The following is a 19,999-nucleotide window of genomic DNA, read 5'->3' on the forward strand; positions in this document are numbered from 1 at the left end:
GGCGAATGTGCTTTAATGAGAGGAAAAAACCCTGCTAGACTGGGCCAAAGACATCCCTGTTCTCAGAGAGGCCAAACATGGGGAAAGCGGTCCTCTTGGGCGTTGGGGGGCTAGGAGCCCTCAAGCTCCCGGGTGCAAGAGTGCTGTCTCCCCACTTGTGATTCCCAGTAATTGCGTATACAGCAGCATACTGCCTCCAAAATACTGCAGTTGTGTGGCTAATAGCCACGAATAGGCCGATAATGAAATTGCCTGACCCTCTTCTTTAAACAAATTGCTTTTATTAAATATTTTTGGGTTACATAAGTACCTACATCGCCTCTGTTTTCAGAATATAAAGTCCTTTCTACAGATCAGTTATATTTGATGTGAGACGTTAAATGTTAAAGCCATCCGGGTTGGTGGGCCACCACTGCCTCTTGAGGGATTGGGAATGTGTGTAGCAACTGCCTAGTTGTACAAAGGTAAAATTCACATCTGTTGCTCTGTCCACTTTTTCCTCTGGCCCTGCCCAGAACCGAATGCCACCCTCGGTCAGCAAAGAGTCACCCATCCCTGCTCCAGCTCTATTATTTATTATTATTATTAATGTATTTATACTTTTCAGATTTATACATTTCACTGATTTTACAATCATTTTGACATTTCAAAACTTGATTTCCTTCCCCCACTTTCTGCGGTTCCTTAAATTTATTTTTAATATCTTCTGCATATCCAAATTCACTTAACTTAGCCTACTCATTTATTGATCTTCTTTAAATATATACTCTTATAAAGCTGCAGGTTATTATAATAATCCTGCCAATGTTTTTATCTGTTTATCTGTAAATATTCAATAAACCATTTCCATTCTTTTATAAAAAGTTTGTTATTGGTATCTTGATTTCTTATTCTTCCCGTACGTTTTGTCATTTCTGCTTATTCCGTAAGTTTTTGTATCCATTCTTCCTTTGCTGGAATTTCTTCTTCTTTTAATTTTTGAACAAGTAACATTCTTGCCGCTGTAGTCACATACATGATAAGTTTTAGGTAGTTCTGTCCCTATAATTCCTAAGAGAAAAGCTGGGGGGGGGTATTTTTTTAAAAAAACCCTGCTTCAGCTCTTTGTAAACATGTTTTTATGGGAGCTCCCAAAGCGGTCGATATTCACAACAACCACCCCCACCATGTCCGGGTTGACAGGACTGCGCAGGGAATAAATAAAGACCTAGGTGTTGAAAGTGGGTTGAAAAAGGCTGAGGTGTGGGAAAGAATTTGATGAGGAAAATTTTACTTAGGAACTTTTTGCCTCAGAAATAAAAGGCCTGGGCATGTACAGAGTGCACCTCCCTTCTCAACAAGGAACCTCTATGTTTCGTAAGATAATTCTACAACACAACAGTAATCCCCTCTTTATTTACTTTTATTTTTTGTATTTTATGATTCTTGGTGAATGGTGATGAATAAATATGGTGGTTATTATTAAGATTTAGTGTCAGGAATAATGTAGTCTGGAAGCTTCTGGCTGTAGAGCATTGACTGGACAGCACAACGCAGGAACTCAGCAACTACACTTTGGATAACTATATACAGCATTTATTCAAGCAACAAGTATCCATAAGTTACTATATACAGACTTAGGAAATAAAAGAAACAAAAGTAAAACCTCTCCTCTCTCTCTCCCTCTCTCAACCTTCATTAACCAAACTACACAACACCACAGAAAACCCCACACAGAGCTCATCTCTTTAGGAACTCCTTAACCAATCACAAGATCGTTGCTAAGGGTCTAGAGAGAGAGTAGATCTTGGCCTGCAGCCAACAGTTAATTGCCAGAGGTGGATAGCTGACTTTCTGCACGTAGGCACTTTGAAATCTCTAAACAGTTATATATTGATATTTCTCAGCTCCAACTCCAACCAGGCCTATGAGGCAGATTTGTTTTCCTCAGGAGATCCTGAGGTGGGTTTCATTTCTCTGAAGAAAAAAGAAAGGGAAGAGTGTCTGTCCCGAGAACGAGGCTCCTGAGAACGTGTAGAGATGGGTTCCCGAGTCAGCCTCGAAAAAAGACACCTCTCTCCCTTCATAGTTCAGAGCCACTCGGATCTTCCTGGGCTCCCCACTCAAGGGCAGAAGAGAGTAGTCAGGAGGGTTGCAGGCCCTGTACTCTCCTTCCCACCTCCCCACAGCCCAGATCCCTCCCTCCGGACTTAAGGGAAAGTAGTTCTTCCTCCTCACAGACTTCCTGGCAACCCCCACAGCCCATCCTTCCTCACTTGCCCCAACAACTTCCCAGAAATGTCTGCCTGCTGTGAATCCCTCACATCCCATCACAGAAGGACGTTGGCTGAATCTCTCAGGATTGCTGGGCAAGTCTTGCAGTTTGGCTCCATATCTCACACTTTGAAGATCCTCGGACAAGATGAGAATGGGATGGGCTGTGTCTGGATCCAGAATGACATTTGCTGTTGGGGAGAAGATGAGGAAATGAGAGGAGAGTCAGAATCGGCCGAGTCAGAGACAGAGGTCTTGATCCAAGGAAACATCTCAGGGTCTTTGGGCTCATCCACACTTGTCTTTTGCCGCACACTTTCTAGGCACAATCCTGCACTTTAAAGCTGTGGATCTAAACGCTCATCCACCACCACTTTCCCCAGGAAAACCTGCTCTTTAAGGATGAATCAGAACAAATGGCAATTTGGGTAGATTGCCATTTGCTCCAAATCAGCAGTGAAAAGTGGGTTTTCACAGTGGGTTTGTTCAGTGTTTTGAACCAGTTTTTTAATGCCCCCCATCAATCCAGGCACCCTTCAAAAAAAAGCAAAACCACACAGAAAATGTTGATAAAGCTTTTGTATACAGGTATAGTGAAGGGGAGGGGGAATGGATGGGGCCAAGAGAGGGGATTTGCCAGGCTCCTAATAAGGAAACACTGAGGAAGACGTAGTGACAGGGGTGGAATTAAATACAGTTCAGATTTAAAGGTGAATCTGTTAAATCCACACTTTCCAAAGCAAGTTGAGAACCAAAACACATCACTCCTCCAAAATCCACACTTCTCTGCATTTTGCTATGCAGTTCTCCAACCAGATTGATGCTTAGGAATATGCATTTATTTGGGGCATGTGGGCTTAAAAGTGAATATTGTGCCGGCTGCCTTTATTTGTCACAGCCACCATTTCTTCCTAACCCCAACACCACCACCAGTGCCTTGGAATGACCGTGCATACGGGGCATTATTTGGATAGGGGTAGCTTGACTGAGAAGAGGGCTAGTAAACAGAGCTGTAGGCGCAGTGACTGGTGAGAGATTGGTAGGAGAAACAGAACAAAGAGAGCTTGCATCTTTTGAATTAACACAGGTTGCTTGTTTGGGCTGCTGAAGAAGGGAAGAGAGGCCGGAGAAGGAAGCAAGCAACTGACCCTGTTGGGAGTGGAGTTAACAGCAGGGGCGTAGCAAGCCTCTACGCTGCCCGGGGCAGCGGCGCAGAGGCACCCCCCTGGGGGAGGGGCACGACGTGTGTGTGTCGTGACGTCGTCGTGACGTCACGACGCACGTGGATGCCGCTGAAAGGGGGAAATTCCCCCTTTCCGTGGCTTTTTTTCGGCCCGAGGGGCGGACCAGCGAGGAGGGGGCGTCATGCTTGTCCCTGGCATGACGCCCCCTCCTCGCTGGCCCACCCCTCGGGCCGAAAAACAGCTATGGAAAGGGGGGGGAAAGGGAAGCAGAGGAAGCGCGTTTCCGTCGCTTTTTTCTGGCAGGGGTGGGGTGGGCCAGCGAGGAGGGGGCGTCACGCTTGTCCCTGGCATGACGCCCCCTCCTCGCTGGCCCACCCCCACCCCACCCCTGCTGAAAAAAACCGCTGGGAGGGGAGGGAAGGGAAGCTTTGCCTCCCCCTTTCCCCCTTCCAGCGGCTTTTTTTCTGTGTGAGGGGCGGGCCAGCGAGGAGGGGGCGTCATGCCAACGACAAACGTGACGCCCCCTCCTCGCTGGCCCGCCCCTCGTGCCGAAAAATAGCCGCTGGAAGGGAAGAAAGGCGGCATGCCCCTGTTCGGGGCCCGCCCAGTGGGGCGGGGTGGAAGAGCGGCCAAAGTGTCACCCCCCTCCCCTGGAACCTGGGTCAGACCGCTCCCGCCCCCCCCCCCCCTTGCTACGTCCCTGGTTAACAGGCCTCAGGTCTACATAGCTGCCCTCAGTCTCTGAGACCTCACAACCAGGAGCTTGTGAACAGGGCTAGCAAACAAGGGCATTTGTGAGGGACTTGGATGGGGAGGTCCAGAGGGCTCTGTCACAGCGTGTGTAGAAGCAAAAGACATGAATGGTGAGGGAGCTGCTGCTGCAAAACCTGAGCCATTTTTTGTTTTCCTGCCTGAGCCTGTAGGAAGCTACACCTGCAGCAAGGGGAAGTTGTTGATGATGATTGAAATTTCTATACTGCCCTTCATCCGAGGACCACAGGGTGGTTTACAATATGAGAACACAAAACTACATAACATGGTAACAAACAAAAGCAATAGCCTGCCCACCCCCTCATAGTTCAAGAGACCACCAAAGGCCTGGGAGAAGAGGAATGTTTTTGCCTGGTGCCTAAAGATATGTAAGGAAGGTGCCAAGCGAGCCTCTCTGGGGAGAGCATGGCAGCCTGGCTGGAGAAGGTGCAACAGCTTGAGGTTCTCTTGTCCACCTTTCTTTACAAGAAAGGAGATTCCGACTAAACATCAGGAAGAACCTCTGAGGGTAAGAGCTGTTTGACAGTGGAAAGACCTCCTTCGGGAGGTGGTAGACCTCCTTGGAGGTTTATAAGCAGAGGTTGGATGGCCATCTGCCATGCATGTTTCATTTGAGATTCCTACATTGCAGGGGCTTGAACTAGATGACTCCCGGGGTCCCTTCCAACTCTACAATTCTATTATTCTATCCACATTTCAAAGGTAATTCTGCTGGTTCTACCGCTGTCTGTGGCAAGAACCAATTAAAGTCAATAAGACTTCATGGTTTCGACTTATACAATGTCCATCATAAAAACCCTTGCAACCATATTTCATTACCTTTGAATTGATCCATGCTAACATCTAGAACGGGATTTACAACACAGGATTCCAAGGTCCTGCCCCTTGGCTCTGGTGGGAAAGCCGGTGAATTCTCAGGTGTCTCCATTTTCTCACAGCTGTTGGGAAAAACCAAGGATAACCCACTCAAAACCAAAGTACAACAAAATTAATCCGATGTACAAAAGACAGAGAAGATCGTCTAGCCATGCAAATGGGAGGTGGGCGTAGGGAGTGCTCTGGCCCCGGTCTTTGCATAGAGAATTGGGGTGCTGCAAGATGAAAAGAGGGGGCTTTATGTTTACCTGTGAAATACTGTTGGGTTTGGGTGCCTACCGTCTCTCCCCCAGGAGCCCCTGGAGAGCCAGGTTACATGTATGGGGTCCTGGACCCTTCCTGGCCTTGTGGAGCAATGCTAATACAAAAGAACAGGATCCACTTACCTCTGCAAGATGCCTCTCACATCCTAGAGGAGGAAAAGAGAGAAAGAAAGGAATTAACTGCCTACCACAGGCTCCAGGATGAAGACCGCTCAGACCCTGGAATGAATGCACTCTTGACACTTAGTCAGCCTAGCCCACACCAGGGTTTGTATAGGGATGGGTGAACCAGTCAGTTTTAATTTCTGTTAGTTTCCTTCAGTTCCCCACATTTCCATATCAGTTTAGTTTTAACAGAGACTAAAAAAGAAAAAAAAGCAATTGGCATTATGTTTATGTAAAATATGCAGGAATTTAAAGGTAAAGGGACCCCTGACCATTAGGTCCAGTCGTGGTCGACTCTGGGGTTGCAGCTGGCGTACAGCTTCCGGGTCATGTGGCCAGCATGACTAAGCCACTTCTGGTGAACCAGAGCAGCACACGGAAAAGCCATTTACCTTCCCGCCGGAGCGGTACCAATTTATCTACTTGCACTTTTGACATGCTTTCGAACTGCTAGGTGGGCAGGAGCAGGGACCGAGCAACGGGAGCTCACCCCGTCGCGGGGATTTGAACCGCCGACCTTCTGATCAGCAAGTCCTAGGCTTTGTGGTTTAACCCACAGCACCACCCGCAGGGATTTACGTTATGCAAAATGAACCATGGAAAGAGAAGAAGGGAAGTAAGCCCTGTTTAGGGAAGATTTTAATGTTTGACCTTTTATTGTGTTTTTAATATCCTGTTGGACTGGGGAAACCCAGCCAGATGGGCGGGGTATAAATAAAATAAAATAAAATAATTAATATTTTAAGGTTGTCTAAATAAATATTCTAAAATGTAAAACAGAAAATTTAATAAAAAGTATAGGAAAAAATTAAATTAAATTAGCATCATTGCATGAATTTCCCATACATGTTTGTATGCAATTCTGCATAACATTCACATCCAATTCTGTGTGCAGAAAACTTAACTTGAGCACACTTTTCATTGTGCAGTTCACACATAACTAGACCTCCAGGTTAGTCCTTCTAGGGCACTGTCCCAAACAGCCACCCGTACACCACCCCCAAATTTCATCCCATTACCCCTTACTATTTCAGAGAAAGTTTGCTAATGGCACCGTGGAAGAGAAAGAATTAAACTCACCCACCTGCCACCCAACAGCCCCCTGGCTTCTCCTCAGCTGCTAATTGCTTAGTTAAACAACCTGTAAGTGGTACCAATACAATTAGCCTAATTTGGACCGGATAATGACTTCGCTGGGTGAATATCCAGAAAACGTCCCAAGAGAAAACCACAGCTATTCATTCCCCTGTTAAGATCCAGAGTGATTTCCTACCTTAAACTCCCTGGAAGCCTCCTCCAGAGGGATCACCTTGTGGTTTTCATGCTCCCTCGACCTGTCGCACACCACACAGATGGGGGTTTGGTCCTCCTTGCAGAAGAGCTTCAGGGGCTCCTGGTGCTTCTCACACACTCCCGCCTTCCACTCTTGAAGGCTGAGCTTCTTGGTTATTTCTACAAAATTAGCCAGTTTCCTATTAGGGACGAGACTCCTTGGCTGGACTACATTTCTGCACTGAGGGCAGGAAGTCTGTGGGCCCACCACCCCGGAGTACCGGAACAAGCAGCCTCGGCAGAAATCGTGCCCACACGCAGTGGTCACCGGATCCTTGAAATAATCCAGGCAGATGGAACAGGTGGCTTCAGCACAGAGATCCTGGATGGGACCCCCAGAACCAGCCATGGCTGCTGCCTCGCAGTGAAGGCACAGCTGACTTTCACTTTCTCTGTTTTCAGCTTCTGGGAGTTTCCCTGCCTGCAAATGACTCACCATCTCAGAACTGACCTGATTGGCTGTTGCTGTTTATATCTTGGCAGGCCTGCGCAGCTGCTTAGCATTGTATCAAGCAGCCTCGATTGGTTTGCATTGCTTTTGGTGCATGTCTATTGCTGCAGTGTGCTGCCCTGAGAGGGCGAAGTGTAAAGCATTTTATGAATGAATAAGGGAACAGAAATCACTGGCATTGTGGGGGAGCAGCCTCTGCTTCAAGAAATAAGCGCTTAGCCGTGACTGCCTTCTCCTCCTGTTACAGGTAGGTAGCCATGTTGGTCTGCCATAGTAAAAAAAAAAAAAAAAAAATTAAAAAAAAAATCCTTCCAGTAGCACCTTAGAGACCAACTAAGTTTGTTCTTGGTATGAGCTTTCGTGTGCATGCACACTTCTTCAGGTACATTGAAACGGAAGTCACCAGACGCTTCTATATAGTGAGAGAGTGGGGAGGGGTATTACTCAGAAGGGTGGTGGGAATGGGTGATCGGCTGATAGGTGTGGAAAACCTGTTGACGACTGTTAACGACTGCAATTGGTCTTACAGGAAAAAGCAAGGTGAGAGTCTGAGGAAGAAGAGAGAACTTGGGAGATAACTCCACTGCTGGGAAACAAGCTTGAGCTGGGAGTGGAGGAACTGTGTGTTTGCTAAGAGCCTTTCTAATGCCCTTCGGGATGGGGAACCACTAGTGGAGTTTAAAGAGCCAAAATGAAAAGGAGGTTCAGTACAACTGTAAACTGAACACTGGAACAAAAGTAGGGTAAATCCTGAGTTTACTGTACACTGTGGTGCAGGCTGCCTTTATTTTTCCCTGTCCCCACCAAGCCTCTGAGTGACAGTATACATGGGTCATGATACCCAGAAGGAAACTCTGCTGCTCCTATTGCTGTTTGTGGCAAGAGTAAATAAAATACAGTAAAAGCCTGACATGTTCAATTTTCGGACTAATATATTGTCCAGTGTAAAATCCTTGCAGCCACTCATTACCTTTGATTTCCTTCATCTCAACATATAAAATGGGATTTGCTATCATGAATTTTGAGATCTTCTTCTTCAATTCTAGTGGGAAAGTCAGTGGATTTTCAGATGTCACCCTTTGCTCACACCTGATGGGGAAAATAAACATTAACCCATTCAATTGCAAAACTTCTGAGTGCAGCAAAAGAAAGGAATTGAGAGGAAGAAACAAACAGTAGAAAGCTGAGAGGGAGACACAGAGGAACCAGGGCAGTCTTAAGCATATCCTGTGCCGTGGCAGCAGGAGACAAATTTAGCATCTTATCTAGTCTGGTCCTTTGGGTCAAAACACATAGCAGAGAATGGCTGCTTAAAAACACAGACTGGGGCCTGGTTGCAAAATGTCCCCATCCCCAAACAGCGGCTCCCTTGGTCTGAACGCGAGATGGGCGCTGAAGAAGAAGAGTTTGGATTTGATATCCCGCTTTATCACTACCCGAAGGAGTCTCAAAGCGGCTCACATTCTCCTTTCCCTTCCTCCCCCACAACAAACACTCTGTGAGGTGAGTGGGGCTGAGAGACTTCAAAGAAGTGTGACTAGCCCAAGGTCACCCAGCGGCTGCATGTGGAGGAGCGGAGACGTGAACCCGGTTCACCAGATTACGAGTCTACCGCTCTTAACCACTACACCACGCTGGCTGCACCCGATAGTCCCCTTTGCCTGGACTTTAACTGTCCAGGGGTCATTTACCTTTACCTTGACAGAGATACAGGGAGACCAAAGCAATTTCTGTGCCAAAACCGGGTCTAAACCCCAATGGAAATGTATCTAGAAAATCAGTTTCTTCCTAAAGTGCCTGGACCCAATCTGTGACCATTCGCTCCAGAACCTTGCTCAGGAAAGGGAGATTAGCAACTTGGGGACAGGGAGCTGGACAACTTGGGGACAGCAAGACAGTCTGAGGTGACGCTTCCTCCTGGTCACTTCTGCCCACTCTGTCCCCCTCGCAGTTCATGACAAAATGTTTTCTATGTTAGAGATGTAGTGCCAACAACCAGAGATTGGCGGGGTTTCTCCAGCTCCCCAACTGCTGGGTGAGATGCATCTTTGTCCACCCACTTCCTTTCCCCAGGCTTGCTAAAATAACACCCATTTCCTCTCCTCCCTGAAGACTGGACATCTGCCCTTAAAAGTTGGCGGGGGATTGGTGGGCAAGCTCTTCAAGTTTACCTGGTCCAGCTTTTTTTGAAATCCTATTTAAGTTTTGCAAAAACTCAGCCCTCTTTCCCTAGATGAAAGCTTCCCTTTTGCAAAGAGAAATGTGAACCCCCCCCCCTTTAGCACTTGGTTTCTGCTTCGCCCGTTTTCTGCAGGGGGGAAAGGGCAGGAGGCTTTTCCTGGGGCTGCGAAGGGCCAGACTGTGCGGATCCTGTTTAATTCAGGAGTGGACTGATTTCAAGGCAGGAGCTTCCACCGCCAGCTCGTTGCGAAGGAGAGGAAGTGAACCAGTCAGCTTTTGATTTGGGGTGTTGTTTCTCTCCTCCCCCGTTTCCTTGTTCCCTCCCACCCCAGAGATCGTTTACTGTGCGAAGATGGAGCTGGCCACGGTGGGCCTTTGCTCTTCTCGGACTTTTGCATTGAAAGGGGCTCAGGCTGTCCTCCAGATGCGTCGCGTCCATGCTCGCGTTTCATCCCAAGAAACTTTCTCTGCGGAGAATGCGCTCAATTCCAGGCTGGTTTGCTCAGAATTAGCTGCTCTTCTTTTCAGCACTAAATTTTCCCAACTAAATTTGGGACCCCCTCCAAATCTGTGCCAAAGTTTTGCAGTGAAAGCCCCGCGTTTTGCAGCGCACCACAGTCATTGAAACACGGGGTTCGTAGTTAACACCCCGAAATCCAACAGTGTCCAGCTCACTTCAAACCAGCGCCGACTAGTTTTGCAACGAAAAAACCCAGCGTTTTGCATTGCCCACAAGCTGACGAATAACAATATATATTCCTTTAAAAAACAACAACATGTGAGGGTCGGGGAGGACAGAATGGTGACTAATGTGGTATGTGTGGGGAGGACAGAAACCCAGTGGGGAGGGAATGAAATGCAGTGTGGCCTGGTGAACGGGATCGTTTCACGCTGCAACATTTTGTTGCAGGTGCCCATAATAACAGGAGCATTATCAGAAAGCAGATTTTGCGGGCTGGGACGGAAACAGAAAATCGGGGAGAGGGGTGTGCAATGGAGTATCTTGAGAAAGGGCATGGCTGGCTGCAACCCTGATCAGCGGCACCCTCCCTGCACTGCAACCCTTTGTTGTCACTGCTGCCGATCTCCCGCTTGGTCTCCCAGGCGCAGGCAGCGCTGCGATCCGATGTCTCTCCGGCGCCTTCCCGTGCGTGTGTCCCACCGCCAGGCGGCTCTGCTCCGGCGCCTCGCCGAGGCTCTTGATCTCCCCTCTTCCAGTCTCCGCCGGGCGCCTCGGCGGCGGTGGGAAGAGCTTCCTGGAGCAGCCGCGGCGAGATCCGGTCAGCGGCGTCTATGGAGATGGAAAGCTGGGGCTCCCGGGCGCCGGGGCTGCAGCCCACCTAGACGGAGGGACGGAGGGAGGCCGGCCGAGTCCCCCGGGAGGAGCGCGCTCTGGAAAGGCCGCTTGCGCAAAGGGGGAGCGGGCAGCGCGAGCGGGATTCTCCCGTGGCAGTTCCACCCTTCTCCTTTCCCTGCCTCTCCCGTCCTTGCAAAAGGCGAGGGAGCCCCGCAGGTACTGGCCCCGAGCCTAGTTTAATGCGTCTGCAGCAGGGGAGAGAGAGCCAGCCTGCAAAAGGTGACCGTCCCGGGTACGTGGGGCTGGAGAAACGGATTTGGAGGATGGGGGAAAGAGCAAGCGGCCAGAGGGAAAGTTTGCGCGCCTGTCATGTAGGCAAACACGGGCGCGATTCCTTTCTAAAATCATGTGAAGGGTTCTTTTCCCCTTGTGGCCTTCCAGAAAATGATGTTTGGTGCAGTGAAATAAGGTGGGTGGGCAAAGAAAATGTAAAAGATGCTGAGTTCAGAATATTTGGAGAGGGCTGAGAATGCGGGATGGGGCTGAAAGCAAAACCATGTTAGTGTTCCTTTTTTAAAAAACAAAAAATGGTTGCAGTAGTAAAGAGACGGGGGAATTACTGTATAGCGTTGCAAGGGACCCCAAGGGTCTTCTGGTCCAACCTCTTGCAAGGCATGAATCAGAACTAAAGGAATCCCTGTCGGGTGGCTGTCTGAGCCAAGCCACCCCTTCTGACATCCCTCTTTTCTCCCTGACAGATTTTGGCAAAATGATGTGTGTGTTTGTCTTTGGAACATTTCCTCCTCCTGGGGGAAGAGAGATGGTTGCCACGGAGCCAGTACAGGTAGAGAATGGAATTTGGCGGGGACGGGACAATAGCACTTTAGTAGTTTAAAAATAAAATTGTTTTTTAAAAAGATCCAACACGCCTTTTATTTTATTTTTCTTACAGGCACCGCCATTCTCCTTCGAAGAAGTGGCCGTGTATTTCACAGAGGAGGAGTGGGCTCTCCTGGACGCAGAGCAAAGGGACCTTTACTGGGATGTCATGCAAGAGAATTATGAGAATGTGGCATCCTTGGGTAAGGAACTGCAGGGGGGTCCAGTTGCACCAGGAAGTGGTCCTTATTGGGCTGTTTTTGGGGGGAAAGTTATTTTTTTTATTGTACTACAGACCTTGGGTTTCCCCTGAGCGTGTAATAACGCCCCCTTAATTCTTAGGGATCCAGGTGGCGCTGTGGGTCCCTTGGCCCGGGACCCAGCCCTGCTCTTCTGCTTCATGTTCTTATTAGTGTTTTCCTGCAGTAAAAACTGAGCAAAACTCATCGAACGAAATGTTCTGAAATGTGCCAATGTTCCTAGTGGTTGCAACCTGACATCCATTTAATGGGAGATTTTGATTCCCCCTCCCCCTCTTTTTTTTGGCATGATGGAGCTGTTCCAATTCCTAAACCCGAGTTGATCTCCCGGCTGGAACAAGGGCAAGAGCCATGGATCTCCAACCCCCAGGCTACGGAGGACAAGAAGGTCCCCATTGGCGCCTGCCAAGGTGAGAGGGGAGGTTCCCAGTGGCATCATGATGAGGGCCTTGTCTTTGGGTGCTTCCAGCTGAAATATGACAATGCGGGTGACAAATAGTATTTCCTTCATGGAATACTGGGAGCATAACACCTCTCTGCCTGTCACCATCCCGGTAAAAGGTAAAGGTAAAGGTACCCCTGACCGTTAGGTCCAGTTGTGGACAACTCTGGGGTTGTGCCGCTTGTCTCGCTCTATAGGCCGAGGGAGCCGGCGTTTGTCCACAGACAGCTTCTGGGTCATGTGGCCAGCATGACTAATTATTGTTACCAAAATGGTGGGATTTCGGATTTGGGTAGACAGTGATATCGGGAATAAGAATGTCAAGGTAAAGAAACTGTTTTGGGATGGGCTCAATGGATGGACTGCAGAATCCATTGAGAAAATGGAGAAACACGTCTTGGAAGCCGTTCGACTTCTGAGGCACGTTCAAAAACAGAAGCAATTACTTCCAGGTTTTCGGTGTTCAGAAGCCAAAACATTCTGCTTCCGAGATGCTCAGAAACCGAGGTTCCACTTTATTATTATTATTATTATTATTATTATTGTTATTGTTATTGTTATTGTTATTACTACTAGTAGTAGTAATATAAAAAGTAGGCTCCTGCCCTAAAAGAGTAGTTCTGCTTTCATAGTGCTGGAACTTCTACTATGTGTATTATTAGTAGTAACAATAGTAGTATAAAATGTAGGCCCCTCTCTTGAGTAGTTTTGCTTTCATTATGTTGGAATCACTGTTACTACAAATATTAGTAGTATTAGTAATGACAATAGTAATATATTGCCAGTAGTAGTGTAAAATGTATAGTTATGGCCTCTTTATGCTGGAAGTACTAATTCCAGTAGCAACAGCATAGCTGTCAACCCTCCCTGCTGTTTCCCAATGCTATAATAAGGGAATTTCCCGCCCAAAAAGGGAAAGGTTGACAGTTATGAGTAGCAGTAGTAGTACTAAGCTAATACCTGTAGGAGGATAAAACAGGTCCCTGCCTGGGGTTGGTTACAACCTTCAAAAAAGGGATCCCAACAGGGCCAGCCAAACACATTTTGCTGCCTGAGGCAAAAACAGCAATTTTCTCCCCAGCTACCCTTGGACAAGGTGTGTGGTCAAGCCATATATTGGCAGCTTAGACATGCTGGCAGCATGACCTGGAAGCTGTCTGCGGACAAACGCCGGCTCCCTCAGCCTATAGAGCGAGATGAGTGCCGCAACCCCAGAGTCGTCCACGACTGGACCTAATGGTCAGGGGTACCTTTACCTTTTAAAGCAGAAAACCCCGCAAGTGCCCCTCCTTCTGCTTTACAATACAGTGGTACCTCGGGTTAAGAACTTAATTCATTCTGGAGGTCTGTTCTTAACCTGAAAATGTTCTTAGCCTGAGGTACCACTTTAGCTAATGGGGCCTCCCTCTGCCGGCGCGCCACTGGTGCGCGATTTCTGTTCTCATCCTGAGGTAAAGTTCTTAACCCGAGGTGCTATTTCTGGGTTAGTGGAGTCTGTAACCTGAAGTGTCTGTAACCTGAAGCATTTGTAACCCAAGGTACCATCGTATTACAATATTAACTTTGTCAGGACACCCAAAATCAGCTGCCTGGGATGACTGCCTCACTCTCCCTAATGGTTGGGCCGGTTCTGGGAGTTTGGGAAATAGAAGTGTATGTGAATACCTTGGGTTGTTGTTTTTTTATGTCCCCACTCCCCAAATCGGCAGGCTTGTTGGTAGTTTCACCTTACAGTTTCCTTGGGGGGGGGGGGGAATCCACCTTCACAAAAAGGGCTGGAAAAACACAACTGGGCCTCTGAGGCTTCCAGTTGGTGCCACCCAAAGCGTGCCTAGAATGGTTATTTCAGGGTGCCCAGAGCAACTTGGGGGAAACTATACAAAAGGCTTCTCTCTGAATACCAGTGTGATTTATAATGGATGCAATTGGAAAAGCGGTTCTGGCATCAATTTTCATGCAAATGACAATAGGGCAGTAGGTGAAAAGCAGACCCCATTGAAATGCATGAGCTGCCCTAGCAGACTCCTCAGTTGGGGATTATGTAAATAGGGAAGAGGTGGAGTTGCATTGATTTGCATGCCAGGCACAATTCCTTCATGTTTCCTTAAGAAGGACTGAGGGTAGGTTTTATGTGTTGCCTGAGATTTAGAATTTTGCATACATACATTAATGCATAGAGAGGCAGTGTGGTGTAAGGGATAGAGCAGGGTTTCTCAAACTTCTGCTAGCAATGGGACATTACACACCCACACCCACACCCACAACTCGAGGCACGTTTCATTCCGGCAACTGAAAAAGCGATATTTCTACAGCTTGAAAGAAAAAACATCAGAGCAAGGACTCATTCAGAGATACAACACCTTCATCTGTACTGGGAGTGACAGGATGTTCCCTCACACACATTCTCTCTCCATGTGCATCCTGAATGTAGAAGAATTCCATTTACGCTAATTAGGAGACCCTTCCAGAAATTATTGCTCATTCAGAGATGCAACAGCCAACCTCCTTTTAAGGTGCTGTGTCTCTGCCCTGGCACAGCAAAATGCTCTCTTCATCCCTGATGCTGAGAAATGAAGTTGCACGCTTAAAGAGGCCAATTAAAAAGCAAGTGCTGAGAAAGGACTCATTTAGAGACGCAACAGGTGACACCTTTGAGATTGGGCAATCATGCTGTCTTTGTATATCAGGAGTGCTTGAAACATCTGATGAATGAATACTGTATATCAGAACTGCTCACAGCACTGAGGGTAGTTAGGAAGTGGGCAAGTCCAGAGAGGGATATAGCTCAGTCAGTAGAGCATGACCGACTCAGGGTTGTGGGTTCGAGTCCCACATTGGGCGAAAGATTCCTGCATTGCAGGGGCTGGGCTGGGATGAGATGATCTTCATAGTCCCTTCTATAATTCTGTAAGTCAAACAGAGACTCACTCTTCCAGCCTTTGCCTTGCATTCTCCCTTCAGACCACTTTCTCTCTCCCTCTTAGGGAATGACGTTTATTTGAATTCTCCCGCCATCCCGGCGAGCGAGGTGATCGTGCGGGAGATCAAAGAAGAGGTTCCTGAACGAGAAATCTTGGACCAAGCAGAGCCCCAGTGGACCTTGTTGGGCTCTCCGCCGGGGCTCGACCCCCTGAACTCTGAGAGCCGCCGCGGGCTGCAGAGGCAGTGGGAGATGCCGCCGGGGACGGTGTGGCGGGAGCCGTCGCGGCACCTGCGGGCGGCGAGTTCGAAACGCAGCATGTTCCACGTGGGGCGCAAGAAGCTGATGTGCCCCGAGTGCGACCGGTGGTTCCACTGCAAGTCCGAGTTCCTGCTGCACTGGAGGACCCACACGGGGGAGAAGCCCTACGAATGCCTGGCGTGCGGCAAGCGCTTCATCCAGAGCTCCCACCTCAGCGCCCACCGCCGCATCCATACGGGGGAGAAGCCCTACGAGTGCCCCAAGTGCGGGCGCAGCTTCAACCGCCGCTCCACCCTCACCGAGCACCTGCGCATCCACACCGGGGAGAAGCCTTACAAGTGCCTGCAGTGCGGCGAGAGCTTCCGGTGGAGGCCCTACCTCACCAAGCACCAGAGGGTTCACGTGGGCGGCACCATCTACAAAGGCCTGAGCGACAGGGAAGCCATGTTTGAGAGCCCGCCCCCTGACGAGCAGCAGGGAGGCCACCCAGGTGAGCGTGGTCATCTTTGTCACACAAATATTACAAATTAGACCGCAACATGGTCTAGCCCATGCATTGGCGGAACAGCGGCAGATTTGTTTTCCTTACTCATTTTGCTGGGTCGGTAAAGTCCAGATTCTATAGCTGAGATTCCTACGTTGCAGGGGGTTTGGGCTAGAGACGGTCCTTGGGGCTCCTTCCACCACTACGGTTCAGTGATTCTGTGTGTGCGAGCGATTAAACGGCCAGCAGCAGCAGAGCGCGCCCAGCAATGTGTCGTGGCGTTTGCGAATTTAGGGATCTTAAGAAATATGGGAGGGTGTGTGTGTTTTGTGCAGAACGGATATGGGTAGTGGAAGGTTGTAACTGATGGGTACGGGGCGGCTATGGCAGTATGATAATACATTATTATAATTGATTGAAATCGCAATGAGAAAAAGAGGATCGACCCGAAATACATACTTCCTTTCCTGGAAGGGGTGCCTAGGTAAACCTCTGACTTTGCATGGCTGGGAGGGCACCTGTAGTAGTACAATTCAAAGGTAAGAGTTGCAGTCAAAATGCTCTGTTGTTCAGCATGCTGGAAGGTTGGTTTTAGTTTTAGTTTTGGTTGTTCTTTCCAGCATTGTGCCGGGAATGTAATTCCTGAAAAAATAGGCAGTCCCAGTGGCCACTTCTGCGTGCTCCCTGCCCACTCTTGAGCAGAACTGATGTATGCAAATTAAAACATTTGTGCAAATGTCATGCATTGGCGGGTTCTGATAAATGTGCTGGATTAGATTCATCTTGGACTCGAGCTCTCTTTTGAATAAGCAGAAATTGTCATGAGTTTATTCGCTGAGATTGTGCTGCCCATCCAAATTCTTGAACCCTGCAGTGTTAAGGAAGGAACAATAGAGAAAGATGGTGTAGACTCCGAACTTTTTAATGCTTAGAATATTTATAAACCTGCTCTTCTCTCCAAAGGACTTTCAGACAGATTACATTCTGTGAATCGGTTCATAACAATAAGGCATCATTCCAATGTCCTGGTTGTGGGTGCTATTCACTTTGTAACCCAAACAGCGTAAGAACACGATAAGATGACCCGCAAGCTGGAGTTTCTCCACCTCTGCTCTAGATAGACCAATATGTAGGGTTTGCAGAAATCGGTTCTTCTAACCTGCCCGCATCCATGTTTTTTAAGACTATAAATAGGCAGGCTAGGGGTGGGTCTACACAGGGGGTGGGGACCCTGCTATAAATAAATCAGAAATTAAAATGTTAGAACAAAAGAAAAAAAATGCTATGGAAAATCACAAAGAAATTTCTTTTGCATTTTAGTGCCATCTGGTGTTGCATATTTATAACACATTCAAATAGCTTTTTCTTTACTAATGTAGCTGAGTCCTAGGACAATGTGGGGGCGGGGAGAATCTTTTCAGGACTTTAGTAGTAGTAGTAGTAGTAGTACTACCACTGCTGCTATTTTATTTAATTTATATGCCACCCATCTGCCTGGGTTGCCCCAAACACATTGGGCAGCTTCCAGCAATATATAAAAACACAATAAAACATCAAACATCAAGAACTTCCCTATACAGTGGTGCCCCGCTAAACGAATGCCTCGCTAGACGAAAAACTTGCTAGACGAAGGAATTCGTCTAGTGGAAGGCTGCCCCGCAAGACGAATTTGTCTATGGGGCTGCCTCGCAAGACAAAAAAAAAAAAAAAATCCGTCTAGCGAAAACCGCGGTTTGCATTGGTGCTTCGCTAGACGAAAAAATCGCTAGACGAAAATACTCGCAGAACGAATTATTTTCGTCTAGCGAGGCACCACTGTACAGGGCTGCCTACAGATGACTCTGAAAACAAGATAGTTGTTTATTCTCTTGACATCTGATGGGAGGGTGTTCCACAGGGCGGGCGCCACCACCAAGAAGGCCCTCTGCCTGGTTCCCTGTAATCTCACTTCTTGCAGTGAGGGAACCAACAGAAGACCCTCGGAGCTTGACCTCAGTGTCTGGGCTGAATGACTGGGGTAAACCAATATGCTCCTTTAAGTATAAAGGGCCGAGGCCATTTAGGGCTTTAAAGGTTGAAAATTGTGCTCGGAAACATACGTGGGATTCTCTTTCTCTGACTTGCCCTTTTCCTCTGCTCTCCAGGAGATGATGCCGTGGGGAGTAGAAACGTGGAGGCCTTTCCCCAGCACGCTGCCTCTGAGGAAGTGGCAGAACAGCACGGCGGGGCTGGCCTTAACCCGGAAACGGAAGGCCAGCCGCCCGGGAGGCCTGTAAAGACTGAAGTGGAAGGGAACGACGTCACGGACGTCAGCCAGATCAAGATCGTTCAGGTGGAGAAGAAGCACGTTTGCCACGAGTGTGGCAAGGCCTTCCAGTACAAGTTCGAGCTGGTGAAGCACCACCGGACGCACACGGGGGAGAAGCCCTTTGAGTGCCTGGCGTGCGGCAAGAGGTTCTTCCAGAGCACCCACCTCAACGCCCACCTGCGCATCCACACGGGGGAGAAGCCCTACGAGTGCCCCAAGTGCGGGCGCAGCTTCAACCGCCGCTCCACCCTCACCGAGCACCTGCGCATCCACACCGGGGAGAAGCCTTACAAGTGCCTGCAGTGCGGCGAGAGCTTCCGGTGGAGGCCCTACCTCACCAAGCACCAGAGGGTCCACTCGGGGGACAACGCCTACAAGTATTTTGAAGGCGGGGAGAGCCTCTATGACAGCTCAGCCTTCTCCGAGCACCAGGAGGAGATCCACCCAGGTGCGGAAGCCGGTTCCGTAAAGAGGAGAGGCCTCTGCCGGATCAGGCCAAAGTCCCATCCTGGCTCCGTGCTCTCTCCTCACACCGGCCAATCGAGCTCATCTTCTTTTATTTAAATGTTCAGGAGTGTGCCACTTCATCAGATGTGTAACAAAAGCAGCAGGCAACATTATACGGCAATGATAGTGTCAATCAGAAGATTGATAGCTCAGTTGGTAGAGCATGAGACTCTTAATCTCAGGGTTGTGGGTTCAAGCCCCACATTGGACAAAAGGTTCCCGTATTGCAGGGGGGTGGACTAGATCAGTGTTTCCCAACCGGGGGCCATATGACCCCCTGGGGGCCCCCAGGATATTCCAAGGGGACCACAGGTGAAAAATGCATAAATGGGGGGCCACAGCAAGAGTCTAGGGGGCCACAGAGGGAAGTGAGAAGTGATGGGGGATATATATATATATATATATATATATATATATATATATATATATATATATATACACACACACACACACACACACACACACACCCGCCAATCCCAAGCGGGTAAGGGGGTGCCCACCAGGGCCTAACGCTCCCATATGTGTTTTCTTGGAGTAGTCCTGGTTTTTTTCTGGCGGGAGAAGGCAATCGCTGAGGCTCCCTCTTTGATCAGTGGAGCCCATGATTCAGAACCCTCTGGTCAGGTAAGTGCAGTGGTGAGGTGGCAATGGGTAGGGCTGGGCGAGCCGGAACTGCTTGTTGTTGCCGCCAGTGCTGGGCCTGGTGGCAGCCTTGGCCTCATGCTCCAGGGTGCAATCCAGCACCTAGTGAATCAGGGCCTTTGGGTGTTGCCAAGGGGCGCAGGGCCTGTCAGCAGCATCGGCCTGGCTCCGCAAGGCGCAGGGTGAAATCCACCCCAGCGCCTAGCCAAGTGGAGTCGTCTGGTGCTGCTGACTTGCATCTAGCAAATAACTGTCTACTCAGAAGAAAACCACACTGCATCCACACTGCATTACTACTAGGTAAGGGTGTGGGGGGCCTATAGTGTTTTATCTAGAAAGCCAGGGTTCCTCCAGAGGAAAACAGCTTTTTGCACAAGGTCAGTTAGGACCACTTGCTTTTTAAAAATTCTCCCATATATGCAGAACTCCCTGTGGCCTTTTGTAAGTTTCCCCTCTGTGCCAAATAACTGGGGTCAAATAAGTGGTGTTTACTTTTTATAATACAGTATGTGGAAGATGGGTC

The 19,999-nt window shown here is 48.6% G+C and overlaps 3 protein-coding genes across 3 annotated transcripts in view; 1 reads left to right on the forward strand and 2 right to left on the reverse strand.

The window, feature by feature from the left end:
- LOC117042654 (oocyte zinc finger protein XlCOF6-like) overlaps window positions 1-19,999 on the reverse strand; it is a 663,370-nt gene that overhangs the window by 287,028 nt on the left and 356,343 nt on the right. The window lies entirely within an intron of this gene.
- Window positions 1-19,999, forward strand: part of LOC117042419 — a 31,545-nt gene that overhangs the window by 6,195 nt on the left and 5,351 nt on the right. The window contains exons 6-12 of the mRNA XM_033141965.1: window positions 10,581-10,756; window positions 10,821-11,052; window positions 11,532-11,617; window positions 11,726-11,855; window positions 12,209-12,322; window positions 15,339-16,025; window positions 18,164-18,775. Of these exons, the coding sequence (XP_032997856.1) occupies window positions 10,581-10,756; window positions 10,821-11,052; window positions 11,532-11,617; window positions 11,726-11,855; window positions 12,209-12,322; window positions 15,339-16,025; window positions 18,164-18,775 (2,037 nt within the window). The remainder of the gene's footprint in view (window positions 1-10,580; window positions 10,757-10,820; window positions 11,053-11,531; window positions 11,618-11,725; window positions 11,856-12,208; window positions 12,323-15,338; window positions 16,026-18,163; window positions 18,776-19,999) is intronic.
- Window positions 1,871-7,290, reverse strand: LOC117042759 (E3 ubiquitin-protein ligase TRIM7-like). The gene is made up of 4 exons (XM_033142396.1): window positions 6,786-7,290; window positions 5,471-5,493; window positions 5,028-5,146; window positions 1,871-2,444 (listed from the first exon to the last, which is right to left on the reverse strand). The coding sequence occupies exons 1-4, from the start codon at window positions 7,281-7,283 to the stop codon at window positions 1,927-1,929; spliced, it is 1,158 nt and encodes a 385-aa protein (XP_032998287.1). The 5' UTR covers window positions 7,284-7,290; the 3' UTR covers window positions 1,871-1,926.

The sequence above is a fragment of the Lacerta agilis genome, chromosome 2 (genome assembly GCF_009819535.1).
Source record: "Lacerta agilis isolate rLacAgi1 chromosome 2, rLacAgi1.pri, whole genome shotgun sequence".
NCBI lineage: Eukaryota > Metazoa > Chordata > Lepidosauria > Squamata > Lacertidae > Lacerta > Lacerta agilis.